Raw genomic sequence first — 13,069 nt, 5'->3', positions numbered from 1 at the left:
GCACGGTCACACCAGTCTTCTGTGGCATGCTCAACCCGAATTGCTGTGTATATCACCTTTTCAGCCCAGTGAAGTAGATGGTGTTAGTATCTCCACTTTATAGATGGGGATCTGAGATTCCAAGAGGTCCAGGGACAGGCCCAAGGGGATGCCCATGCAGGTGGCCCCTCTGCCTTCTCCAGAGCCTTGCTCCACGTGCTGTTTCTGCATCACCTTCTCTGTGTCAGGTTCTGCAGCCCCTTCCTTCCTTGGCTTCCCACACTTTGGCTGGCACCAGGTAGTACTTGGGAAATACAGTGAAGTTGAAACAAGCTAATGAAGGAAGGAATAAAGTCTATGTGGTCTCTGTGGCCATCGGGGGGCACAGCCTTGGGTCATACTTCAGAATGATGAAAACTGGCCAAGACGTCTCAAAATCTAGTGCTTGGTCCCCAGGTGACTATTTCCCACTGAAATGTGAAGATAGCAAAAAAAAAAAAAAAAAAAAAAAAAAAAAAAAAAGAAGGATGCCCATTCTTTAGGAATGACTTCCTTTAAATTGGGTCCTTGAGACAGGATCCCGAAGGTTTGACCAGAGCAGCCAGGGAGATTCTAACTACCTTGCTCACTGGCACCAAAGAACCTCCCAGGCCAGGAGCCCCTCAGTGGGAGTAGTGTGGGAAGCTTGCAGTCAATTCAAAGCTCTCTCTTTTCACAGGGTAGGTGGCAGACCATTTGTCTAAATCCCTCAGGTGGGGCTCCTGGTGCAGCCCACCCTGCGGCTTTTCTGGGGAGGCCTGGGAGCTGCTAACTGCAGTTGCCCCTGCTCTCTTTCTAGCCTTTCTATCCTTTCCCCTCCTCCCCTCCCCTTCCCTTCCCTTCCTCCTCCCCCACTCCCCCAACCTGTGGGCATCCTATCATTCTGTACTCGAGTGTTGAAAAAGTGATCCATTGAATGACCTTGGTCCTTTTGTCATAGGTCACTTGGGCGTATTTGGTTTCTCCATTCTATCTTTCTGATCTAGGTGTCCAACCTTCAGTCAATACGAGGTCCTCTTTATATTTTTTTCTTCTTCCCCATTTCTTTAAGAAAGGATTGCTGGAAGTGTTTCTCCCTGAGAAGTAGAACTGGCTTTTAGCAGAACCGCTATCCCATCTGAAGTATGAGGAACTATGTCACAGCTTGTAGCTGCCTTCCTGGATCTAGATCCAGGTCTAGATCTCTCCCATCTTTACACAGGTGATTTGGGGTGGGAGTGAATGCAAATTTCTTTTTTCACTAAACACGGAAAGTTTTCAGTCTCTCTGTCTTTTTCAGAGGAGTAACTTTTGGTTTTAATGACGTCAAACTCATCCGTTTTTTTCTTTCATGAATTATGCCTTGGGATTGCACCTAAAATGTCATCGCGAAGGTCAAGGAATCTAGATTTTCTCCTGTGCGAAGATCTAGGAGTTTTATAGTTTTGCATTTTACATTTAGGTCTATGACACGTCTCAGGTTACTTTCTGTGAAGGGTGTGAGGTCTGTGTCTAGGATTTTCTTTTTAGCCCACATGGAAGTCAGTTGCTTCAGTGCCACTGTTAGAAAGATGACCTGTTCTCCACCACGTCATCTTGGCTCACTTGTCAAAGACAAGTGGACTATATTTACGTGGGCCTATTTCTGAGCTCTCTAGATTCTGTTACACTATATTTTCACCAACATTACACTCTCTTGATCATCTTTTCTTTTTAAAAAATTAATATTCACATAAAAATCATACATATTAATGGGGAATGATGTGATATTTGCATACATGTATGCATTTTGAACTCAGATAAAACATTGTCTATCTCCTCAAATATTTATCATCTCTCTATGGCAAAATCATTCAAAATTCTTTCTTATACCTTTTATTGAGATACACAGTACTCAATCACTATCTGAAGCTACCCTACTGTGCAAGAGCATACCAGAGCTTCTTACTCCCAATTGCAGCATAGTAACCATTGGACAAACTTCATCCACCCCCTGCTTATTCTCCACAGCCTCTGACAACCACCATAATACTCTTAATTTCTATAAGATCAACATTTTTATTTTTTACTTATGAGTCAGATGGTGTAGTATTTGTCTTTCTGTATCTGGTTTTTATCACTTAACATAATGATGTCCATGTTCAGTTCTATTCATGTTGTTACAAATGACAGGATTTCCCTTTTTATGGATAAATAACATTCCATTAAGTATATACATAATATTTTCTTTACCCAATCATCAATTGACAGACACCTGGATTGCTTCCCTCTCCTGGTTATTGTGAATAGTGCTACGGTGAACACAGGAATGCAGATGTCTCTTTGACATACTACTTTTGTTTCCTTTGATACATACCAAGTAGTAGGATGGCTGGATCATGTGGTAGTTCTATTTTTAATTTTCTGAGTAACCTCCATTCTGTTTTCCATAATGACCATACTTATTTGTGTTCTTGCCCAGAGTGTACAAATGTTCTCTTTTCTCCACATTCTCACCAGCACTTTTTATCTTTTTGACCATAGCCATTCTTACTGAAGCGAAGTATCTCATTGTGGTTTTAATTTTCATTACTCTGATCAATTCTACTGTTGATGTCTTGTTTCATGTTTCAAATTTTCCTTAATATATTTTTTCAGCTCAAGGATTTTTGTTAGATGCTTTAAAAAATTGCTTCCATCTCTCTGTTAAGTTTTTCTGTTGGAGTAATGAATTGTTTTTCTATGTTTTCTTGAAGTTTATTGAATTTCCTTAAAAATGACTATTTTTAAATCTCCATCTGAGAGTTTTATCATATTGGTTACTATTAGATCAGTATCTGGCACTTTATTTTGACAACTAGGTGAGGTCATGGTTTTCTGAAAGTTTTCAATGCTTGGTGTGCAACATCATCTGGGCATTAAATGTTTAAGTATTGGGCTGGGGAAATAGCTCATTTGGTAGAGTGCCTGCCTCGCAAGCACAAGGCTCTGGATTCAATCCCCAGCACCGCCAAAGAAATAAAAGAAAAAAGAAAAAAAATGTCTAAGTATTTATTCTAGTCATTGTGATCTGTCTTTGTGCCTATCTTGATAGAAATTCCAAGCAGGCCTCTTATTTTCTCTAATCCTATAGTCACTTCTACTTTAGCACTACATGGTGCACTAAGTCCAGGTTTGTTACCAAGACTGCCATTGGTGCATTGTCACTGTTTCAACACTAGAGGGTGATTCAATCCCATGTTTACCCCAAATATGCACTTGCTATATTGTTTAGTGTGAACCCAGAGAGTACCTAGAAGTGATAGTCCATTCTCCCAAGTCTCTCCCAGATGTTTCATTTATAGTCTCCAGCCTGTGGTTGAGTACTCTGGGATTCTGTCCAGCTCTAGGTTCTCATGTCACACCTATGGCTACCAATACTATCATACCCTGAACCCATTGCCTGCCAAGACTACAGCACTGGTATAGGACCAAGACCCACAGTGCCATGGGCTGTGTGGATTCAAGGCCTAAGTCTGGTGCAGCAACCACAGGTGATCCTGGCCAGAATAAAAACCCAATACACTGGTTTTCTGCCTGCCACTGGGGCTGCTCCAGAGGCTCTGTCTATAGGGACTGGCCTGAGGTGGGAGGCTGTTAGGATCTTCCCAGCATTAGGTTTCTCCAGCCTGGCCCTGAGCCCCAAGGCATAGTCCTGTGCTGACTACCTGTCCTACCCTCAGTGAATTGAGTGTTGCTCCAGGCTATGCAGCCTAAGGTTGGGGCAGTGGTGGAGGCAGTCCCTTGGTTACCAAAGCTGACTCTAAACTACATTATGCCTGAGTCTCACATTGTAAGAACTGCACAGTCTCAGGGTTGCATCCAAGCCCATGTCACAGCTGGCAGTGACACGGGCTGAAACATGAATCCATCCCACTGGGAATCAAGTCTGTGTCTAGTGCCAGGGCAGGTCTAGAAACCTCTCTCTGTGAACACTGACCTGGGGATGGCTGTGTTACCTGAGACTGGGAAATGGGAGGTAGAATCAGTCCCTTGGCCATCAAGGGTGATAAGCTAGTTCACAACTGAGTCTCCACAGCTCCAGGAACCTGTGCAGCTTGGGGGCATTTGCCCCAGGTTCACTCTAAAGCTGGAAACGATGCAGGCCAAAACTCAAGTCCATGAATACACAATCCCCTACCTGGTGCAGGGAGGTCTCCCTCCCCCAACCTGAAGTTGGAGAAGGGGTGGCAGAGACAGGCTAGCACAATTCCAGGGACTCAGTCTGTGGATATTGGCCTGGGGTAGGGCTCATGGTGCTCTGCTTGACACCGAGTCTCACTGTGGTTGGTCTGGTACTGTTTTGAGACTAAGGTCTACACTTAATTCCTTTTTCCTTCCCAAGCAGGTAGTGTCCCTATCTACACTGGCGTTGGGGAGGGGTGATACTGTCCACTCTTTTTCTTTCTGCCTTCTTTAAGGCATCTTTTCTTTTTTTTCATTTCAAAACCAGGCACTACGGTCTCTCATCTGGCTTCTCAGCTCTTGTGAAGGTAGTTGGCGTGTGAATAGCTTAGTTCATACTGGTGTGCCTGTGAGGAGACGATCAGGAGAGGGTCTTGCCCAGCTGCCCCGCCCCCCACCGTGTCTCATCCTTAGGTCCTCTTGGATCCTCTGGGCAGCCTTGAAGTTTCCTCTTATGGGCAATTTCATCACCAAAGCATCTACTTTCCTGTTTCAGCTCTCTTCACACGCTGGCTTCCTGGAGCCAAAGTGTACACTTCTGCATCAAATCCCATACTCCTCCATTCAGTGAGGGCGCTCCAGTGTCCTCCACCTCTATTTCCTCAGTCTCTCCGCTTGATTGCGTCATTCTCCCTAACTGAAAGCATAGTCTTTATGAATAAAAGAGTGACTTTAATTCCCATCCCTTACTGGGTTCCCATGCTTTTAAACACCATCTCATCTCTTTGCTCCCTTTGTAAGGGAAACTCTCAGAAATATTGGAGCTCTTACTGTCTCTATCCCCTCCTATTCACTCTATCTCTTATTTAGCAATAGCACAAATATAGTTTGCTAAAGTTTGAATATGGCTTAAGTGTGAATGCTGAGAGGTGGTGGAAACTTTAATTAGTGGGGCCTAGTATAAGGTGGTTACGTCACTAGGATCACCAGCCTTAGAAGGAGTTAATGAAGTTCTCATGCGATCCTGGTTACTTCCTGTGAGAGTGAATGAGTTGTTATAAAGAGAGCAAGTCTGGACCCTGAATCTCTCTGGCTTCCTGTCTCACCATGCTATTCTTTCTCACATGTACAACCACCATGATGCCAACTGCTGTTATGATTCAGCCTTCACCAGAGCTGAGTAGATGCTGGTGTCATGCTCTAGAATCTCAATGCTTTGAACTAAATAAATTTCTTTTCTTCATGTATTACCCAACTTCAGGTATTTCTTTACAGATACAGAAAATAGATTAATACATGTACCATGAATTCATCATTTAAAAGTGAATGACTCAATGACTTTTAGTATATTTACAGGTTGTATAATCCTCATCATTATCTAATTCCAGAATATTTTCATCACCCAAAAAAAGAAACCATATGCTCTTTAGTAGTCATTCCCAATTCCTCTCTCCCCTTAGCCCCTGGCAAGGAATAATTTACTTTCTGTCAGTATGGATCTGCCTCTTCTATACAGTTAATATAAATGGATTCATTTTATACTATGGTGCCATTTGTATCTTTCTTCTTTCTTTTAGCATAATCCTTCCAGGTTCATCTATTTGTAGTATACTTCATTATTTTTATGGTTAAGTAATGTTCCACCATATGGATATGTTACATTTTGTATACCCATTAATCAGTGGATGAACATTTTGGTTGTTTGTTTATTTTGCTCTGAACAGCTGTGTACAAGTTTATGTTTGAACTCCTAGTTAGAGTAGAATTGCTAATCATAGAGTAAATCTATATTTAATATTTTAAAGAGCTTCCAAGAGTTTTTCCAAAGAAGTCGTATCATTTTCCATTCCATTAGCAATGTATGAGGTTTCCAATGTCTCTGTATTTTCCCAAGGTTTATAGCATGCTGTCGTCTTTTATTAAAATTATAGTCATCCTAGTGGAGGTAAAGTGACATCTTATTGTGTTGTTTTGTATTTCACTGATGGATAATTATGTTGAACCTCTTTTAATATGCTTATTGACTATTTGCATATCTTCTTTGGAGAAATTTAGATTCTTTGCTCATGTTTTAAAGTTGAGTTATTTGTCTTTTGTAAGACAAATTTGTCTTACAAATTTGTAAGAATTGTAAAAGTTCTTTATATAAATATTTTCTCCATCCTGGGAATTGTCTTTTCACTTTCTTTGCTGATTTATTTATCCTTGGATGCTCAAAAGCTTTTAATCTTTATGAAATCCAATTTCTTTTCTTTTTTTGTTTATTTATTTATGTTATGTCTAGAAATCCATTGTCAAATGCAAGCCATGAAGATTTACACTTATGAAAAAAATTTACACTTATGTGTTTTTAAAAGAGATTTTATGGTTTCAGCTATCACATTTAGGTCTTTGATCCATTTCGAGTTGATTTTGTATATGGACGTGTGGGTCCAAATTCATTCTTTTGCCTGGGGATATCCAGTTGTTTCAGCAGCATTTGTTAAACAAAACTTATTCTTTCTCCATTGAATGGTCTTGGTTCCCTTATTGAAAATCAACTAAGCAGAGATGTATGGGTTTATTTCTGAACTCCAAATTCTATTTCATTTCTCTTTGGTCTATTCTCTGCTAGTATTCCACTGTTTTAATTACCGTAGCTTTGGAGAAATTTTGAAATTAGGAAGTTTGACTCCTCCAACTTTATTTTTTCTTTTCAAGACTGGATATTCTGGATCCCTTGCAAACTCATATGAAAAACCTTTATCTTGTCAGTTCCTGGCAGAAACAGCATTTTGATAGAAATTGATTGAATCTGTTGTTCAATTTGGTAATTTAATAATATTAAGTGTCCTAATTCATGAGTATGGGATTTTCCATTTATTTAAGTCTTCTTTAATTTTACTTAATGATATTTTGTAGGGACTGGGGATGTATTTCCATGGTAGAAGTGTTTGCCCAGCATATGTGTGTGTGTGTGTGTGTGTGTGTGTGTGTGTGTGTGTTAGATTTCAGTGTATATATCTTTCACTTCTTTATTAAATTTATTCCTTAAGTAGTTTATTCCTTTTGATGCAATTGCAAATTGTAATAGGAATAAACATATTACATTATTCTTTTTAAAAATGAAATGACAAGTTCGGTACTGCGGTGCATACCTAAAATCCCAGATACTCAGAAAGTCAAGGCAGGAGGATCACAAGTTCAAAGCTAGACTGAGTAACTTAGGGAGACCCTATCTCAAAATAAAAAATAAAAATGCCTCGGGATGTAGCTCAGTAGTAGAGCATCCCTGAATTCAATTCCCAGTACCACAAAATTAATTAACTAATTAATTAAAATATAAATGAAATGACATTTATTAGAGAGGCACCAATGTGATACATACATATGCACATATGTATACACAAATATGTAATAAATATATGTGCATGTGTGTTTGTGTGTGTGTATAAAATACATGTTTATTTATTTAATATGCTGAGTGTATCAGGGAAGAAAAGCCTTCTCTTTCTTCCCCTTCATGTTGTTGAGTTGGACCCAAACTCCTGAGATTAGAAGTGACTTTAAAATAAATATAATCAGTAAATTAATTTGTGCTGCCCTTTGTTTCTAAATACAAATAGAATAAGCACATCCTCTCTGGCTTGGGGAGGGTATTTCTGAGGATTTAAGCTGTTTTGGAGGAGAAATCCATGAAGCTCCTCTGAGCTCCAGCTGACTGAAGTATCAAATGAGGATTTACTTTGTAGATGCTTCAGAGAGTTGTGATGATTCAAAAAGACAGAAAACTCAAGGGAGCCACATATGGACACCGCACCTGGCTGAGGCATGAGGCAGGTGGAGAAGGGGAAGTCAAGATTTCCCTGAACAGCTGTAGGAGTTCTCAAAGCTGCACAGGTGCCATGCCCCATCCTCAGGGAGAAGGCACAACTTCCACTTTACACCTCTTTGGTCTTAACTTCAATCCTACTTACAAGAGTGCCTTCTTTCTGATCTCAGTCACATTGAGTGAGGAGGGCTTCTGCATAGGAGGGAGTAGGACTCTGTCTGAAGTGGCTTGGTGTGGACTGCTCAAGCCTGGGCACGTGAAGAGGACATCCCCACAAAGGAGGATCCCATGTGGGGAGATGGCCCGGTCATGGGGTGTAAGGCCCTAAGGAAGAGTAAGGCGGATACCTGAGAAGGAAAACTACCTGGCGAGCATGTCAGAGCCTCAACCAGGTGAGGAGAGTATGTACAGAGGAGTGACTTGACTTGGGCTGTCATGACTCAGCCAGGAAATACGTTATTAATGACATTCCTTAGATTAGCTGGAACAATGTGCTAATAACGGTAGATTAAGATTTTCTATAGATATTGCACCCCCTTAATTCCCGCATCCTGAGTGAACAACTCCCCACCGCTGACCTTTGGCATGTCTCAAGCCAAAGTTCATATGGATAAAAATAAATAACTGGGAAAAAAAAAAAAAGAACATTTAGGGAGGAATGGGACCTTTACATGGCTCCAAAATACCTCCCCCCAAATAGTTCCCGTGTTAAAAAAAAAAAAAGAGAGAAAAAAGAGCTTGGTGGTATAGAATTCTGGCACATACAACCTTCCTCAGATGGTTGACATCATCAGGCTTTGAACAAACTGAAGTCACATGCCACCTGATGGAAGGTGGTGAGAAGAACATACCATTATTTTCATCATATTTCTTCCAAAGTTGCAGAATCTGAATTCAATTGTGAATACATCAGAAAAAGAAAAAAGAAAAAAAAATTGCTGCTCTCCTATGAACTTCCAGGCACCATCCTGCCTCCCCACAGCTGAACCTGTCAGGACAGAGAAAAACCGAACATGCAACCTGTTTACCTGTCACTCTGTTCATATGCCCACCAATTCAGGCACAAGTTTTCAGAGGCAGGGGCTGGTAATCCTGGGGACTCAGCAGTGAGGAAATCAAAGGACAGACAGTGTGCTCCAGTTCAAACTGACCGTCCTGAACTAGAATCACAGTCTCTGCACTGTTTGAAACCATACCAGGAACCAAAGGGCCTCCATCAGTGCCTGGGTAAAAGATTTCATCTTTTACTACAGAAAAGTTTGTTAGAAATGAGTAGGTGACCTCAGGGAGAATCTCCTTCTTACAGTCCTGGAGTTTTTCTTTAGCGATCTGGGTTCCCCTCAAGTGTTCCTCCAGCCTAAGAGCTCTGTGGGGAAATGTACTATGTAAACAAGATGGCTACTTCCTACCTGTCCCTCCCTGGAGGAGAGGCTCTTAAGATAGGGGCCTCTCAGGGACGGGGAGGAAGCCTGGCAGCCCACATCCCTATAAATGGTGCTCTCCACTCTGACTTGGAGGCAGAGATCTACCAAGACAGGAGCCTGTGTGTGGGTAAGCTCAGTCCCCATTCCCTGGTATATGGGTATATGGGCTCTCCACAGCATAAGGATTTCAGGACCAGTCTAAGAGCCACAAGACTAACTAAGGGCCTGAGAAGGAGGGGACTCCTCATCATTGATCACTATGTAGGGGATAGGCTGTGGCCCTTGGTTATGTCTGTTCATTCTCAGGTCCATTATTCCTAAGAACCCAACAAAAAGGGTAACTGGAAATGTTGAGGGTCAGATGAATTGAGTCAGGGAGTGAATGACCCCTGGGAGGGACAGGTCAAGATTGTGTCCAGAGCACTGTAGATTCATCTGAGGAGAGAGGTGCAATGAGTGCCTTGGGGGCCTCACCGGGAGATGCTAACAGAGAAAACACTCCATGAGAACCTAGGCTGCTGACTCTCCAAAACTCTGCTCCTCACCTGCCCAGGGATCACACCACCTCAGGCCAGAGGCATGGGATATAAGACCATGCTAGATACTGAATGGTGCTGGGAATTCCTGTGCATGAATAGTTTGGGTCTTCAGTTCTTCTCAGTGATCTTATCTGGACTGAACTGGGTCCTCAGGCTCTGCCATATTTCTGAGTCCTGACAAATACAGCAAATATGAAGTGTTAAGGGGAGACATTTGCAAATGCTGCAGATGGGTCAATGGCCCTTCTCTTCAGCAGGAGAAGCAGCTGGATCAGGAGCCATGTTGCTGCGTTCTTTGGCCCTCACTCTGATCTTGATGGCGGTTTCTGGCGTCATGAGCAATGGGACAGAAGTTTGTGTTGCAAGCCCTGGTATCCCCGGCACTCCTGGATCCCATGGCTTGCCAGGCAGAGATGGGAGAGATGGTGTCAAAGGAGACCCTGGACCTCCAGGTACTGTGCTGGAAAGCCCACCCTCAACTAAGAGGCAGGGACGCATGTTTTTAGGAAGCCCATTTGACCAGGTCTCTATGCTGGGTCTGAGACTCAGTTGACTGGGACACAGTGGGAGTTTCCTAGGGAACTTAGGCTAGACCATCTGGAGAGTCTATCCTTTAAGTGTTCACACAGTGATAAGTGAGTCCACTTAGATGGAATTTGAAGTCCACACAACCATGTCCTCTTCTCTCTACAGGTCCTATGGGCCCCCCAGGAGGAATGCCAGGTCTCCCTGGGCGTGATGGGCTGACTGGAGCCCCTGGTGTCCCTGGAGAGCGTGGAGACAAGGGGGAGCCTGGTGAAAGGGGCCTACCAGGTGAGTGGGAGTCAGGGGAGGGGATGGGCAGTGGGGACTTGGGCACAATGCCCATGCAGCCAGCAACATGGGGGATAACAGAGATCAGACAAATGGTGGAGATGTCTGTGGCATACTGCTCAACCTAATTAAGGAAATGTGAGGTTGAAGACAGAAATCAGAGGTGTTCAAGTAATCAAGTAATGTGGTCACAGTTCGGGGACTGATGTGTGTAGGAGGTGCTCCCTGTATCATGACTGCTTATGGAGAGATGCAAGGTATCAGATGAAGGAAGAGGGACAGCACTGGGAGGCATGGCTGTCCCTGGGGCTGAAGCTCTGGGGCATTCTGAAAGGTATTCAGGGTTATGTGCATGAGGGATCCAGGCAAAGATTATGATTAGGAGTCCCAGGTGCAGAAGGGAACCCCCAAGCTCCAAATAGTATCAAGATCTATCAGGAGACTGCAAAAGTAATCATATTTGCCCTGGGTGGAGGGTGGAGGAGAGGACACTTTCTAGAAGCCAGAAAAAAAAGCACACAGAGGTAGGCAGGCAGAACCATTCAAGGGATCTAGCAGGAGCAGGAAGAGGCTCGTCAGAAGTGAGGCTGCATTAAAGGAAGATGGGTGTTTACAGAGTATGGAAACATTCCACCTTGTGGACCCTCAGGCCTGCACAGAGGATGTAGACAATGAGAAGGCAGGGTTCTAGGGTTACAGCTGGAAAAATACCTGCTGGGCAGCAAGTTGGGATCTTGTCTGCTTGCCCCTCATCCTGGTGGGGATCTCTCCATAGGACTTCCATCTTATCTAGATGAGGAACTCCAAACCATACTCCAGGACTTCAGACATCAAATCTTGCAATCAATGGGAGGTAAGGAGATTCCTTGGGGTTTCACAGGGTAGAGTTCCCTCCAGCCTCCAGAGCCTATAGATTTGAAAAACAAGTGTAGACCTGCAGATTTGGGAGAAGGAATGATGCTTTCCTTAAGTCTCTGCATGGTCCAGAAGAGACAGAAGTAGACACAGATTTGCTCCCAGTGTCCTAGGATAGCATGTTCTCTGCCTATCCTGCTTTCTATTGCATCCCAGAAAAGTTCACATTTCCTGGCAACAAGTAATTTTTAAGAGGATGAATGAATGAATGAATGAATGAGTGAATGAATAGATGGATGAATGAGGGAAGAGAGAGGAATTTATAAAACTGGAAGAGGAAGGGAAGACCAAGAGAGGCAGAGATGAAGAGATTGGAGAGAGCCTAATGTTAGAGACCCTAGGTCAGCAAGATGGATGCAGAGATAGAGATTGATGGCCTGACCCAGACTCCTTTGCTCTTAGTTCTCAGCTTGCAGGGGTCCATTCTGGCAGTTGGAAAGAAGATCTTCTCCACCAATGGGCAGTCGGTCAACTTTGATGCCATTAGAGAGTCATGTGCCAAAGCAGGTGGCAATATTGCTGTCCCAAGGAGTCCAGAGGAGAATGAGGCCATTGCAAGCATTGTGAGGAAGTATAATACTTATGCCTACCTGGGCCTGGCTGAGGGCAACACTCCAGGAGACTTCCATTACCTGGATGAGAGCCCTGTGAACTATACCAACTGGTACCCAGGGGAGCCCAGGGGTCGGGGCAAAGAGAAGTGTGTGGAGATGTACACGGATGGAACATGGAATGATAAGAACTGCCTTCAGTACCGTCTGACCATCTGTGAGTTTTAAGCAGACACTTAGGCCACAGGGTAGATAGGATCCTGCCCTGCCTTTCAGCCTCCATTCTGAGGCTCCAACAAAATTTATTTTAAAATTTAAATTTCAATAAAACATATTTGTGATTATTAGACCCAAAGGCATTCTTAATCTCTTCATCCTCCAGATGGGCCTTGACTCTTCTCCCATAATCACTAACCCTTCTTGACCCTCCCCTGGGAACTCCGTCTTGGCATTGTACTCAAGGCAGCCACTCCCAACCTTGACCTTCGGTAGGAGACAGAGACCTCCTTCTTCCTCATCTTCTCCAGTTTTTCTTTTTTTTCATTTATAAATGGCAACCATGAGGTCTCAGGTTAGAAAAACCCTCTAAAATCACAGAGTGCCTGCTTCCTGCTCCCTCTACTCTTCCCCTGCAGCCCAGTCCCATTAAAACTTAGAAGTCTTGGTTAAACACAGTGATAGAGATAGAGTTCTAGAAAATTACAAATGTGTGGAGCTAAGGTGACCTTCAGGATTATGCAGAACCCTGGCTTTCTGGGGTATACCTGGTCACCAAGAGGTCAGAGAGGTGGTGGTCCAGCATGGAGCTGATGGAACTCAGTTCTCTGATTGGTATCTATTCCTTTGAGTTTTAGGGTGCTAGCTCAACCCCTGACC

At 43.2% G+C, this 13,069-nt stretch overlaps 1 protein-coding gene across 3 annotated transcripts; it reads left to right on the top strand.

Annotated features, from left to right (window-relative positions):
* The first annotated feature begins 9,377 nt into the window (after positions 1 to 9,377).
* On the top strand, positions 9,378 to 12,542 carry LOC124984433 (pulmonary surfactant-associated protein A-like). 3 transcript variants are annotated; one of them, XM_047552006.1, is made up of 5 exons: positions 9,378 to 9,502; positions 10,172 to 10,366; positions 10,608 to 10,727; positions 11,503 to 11,580; positions 12,045 to 12,542. In XM_047552006.1, the coding sequence occupies exons 2-5, from the start codon at positions 10,195 to 10,197 to the stop codon at positions 12,419 to 12,421; spliced, it is 747 nt and encodes a 248-aa protein (XP_047407962.1). In that variant the 5' UTR covers positions 9,378 to 9,502; positions 10,172 to 10,194; the 3' UTR covers positions 12,422 to 12,542. The 3 variants fall into 3 exon arrangements, with proteins under 3 accessions (XP_047407962.1, XP_047407964.1, XP_047407961.1); XM_047552008.1 differs by having other exon boundaries at positions 9,399 to 9,502; positions 10,169 to 10,366; positions 11,521 to 11,580; XM_047552005.1 differs by having other exon boundaries at positions 9,399 to 9,502; positions 10,169 to 10,366.
* Positions 12,543 to 13,069: the final 527 nt, after the last annotated feature.

The sequence above is a fragment of the Sciurus carolinensis genome, chromosome 5, assembly GCF_902686445.1.
Source record: "Sciurus carolinensis chromosome 5, mSciCar1.2, whole genome shotgun sequence".
Lineage (NCBI taxonomy): Eukaryota > Metazoa > Chordata > Mammalia > Rodentia > Sciuridae > Sciurus > Sciurus carolinensis.
The sequence above is the reverse complement of the archived record's forward strand: the minus strand, read 5'-3'. Positions and strand labels throughout refer to the sequence as shown.

Bases quoted from the DNA above. Each gene is read 5' to 3' on its own strand.
- LOC124984433 (XM_047552006.1), top strand. From the start codon at position 10,195: ATGTTGCTGCGTTCTTTGGCCCTCACTCTGATCTTGATGGCGGTTTCT. The intron at 10,367-10,607 runs GTACTGTGCTGG...TTCTCTCTACAG, and splicing joins AGGAGACCCTGGACCTCCAG to GTCCTATGGGCCCCCCAGGA. The intron at 11,581-12,044 runs GTAAGGAGATTC...CTTTGCTCTTAG, and splicing joins AATCTTGCAATCAATGGGAG to TTCTCAGCTTGCAGGGGTCC.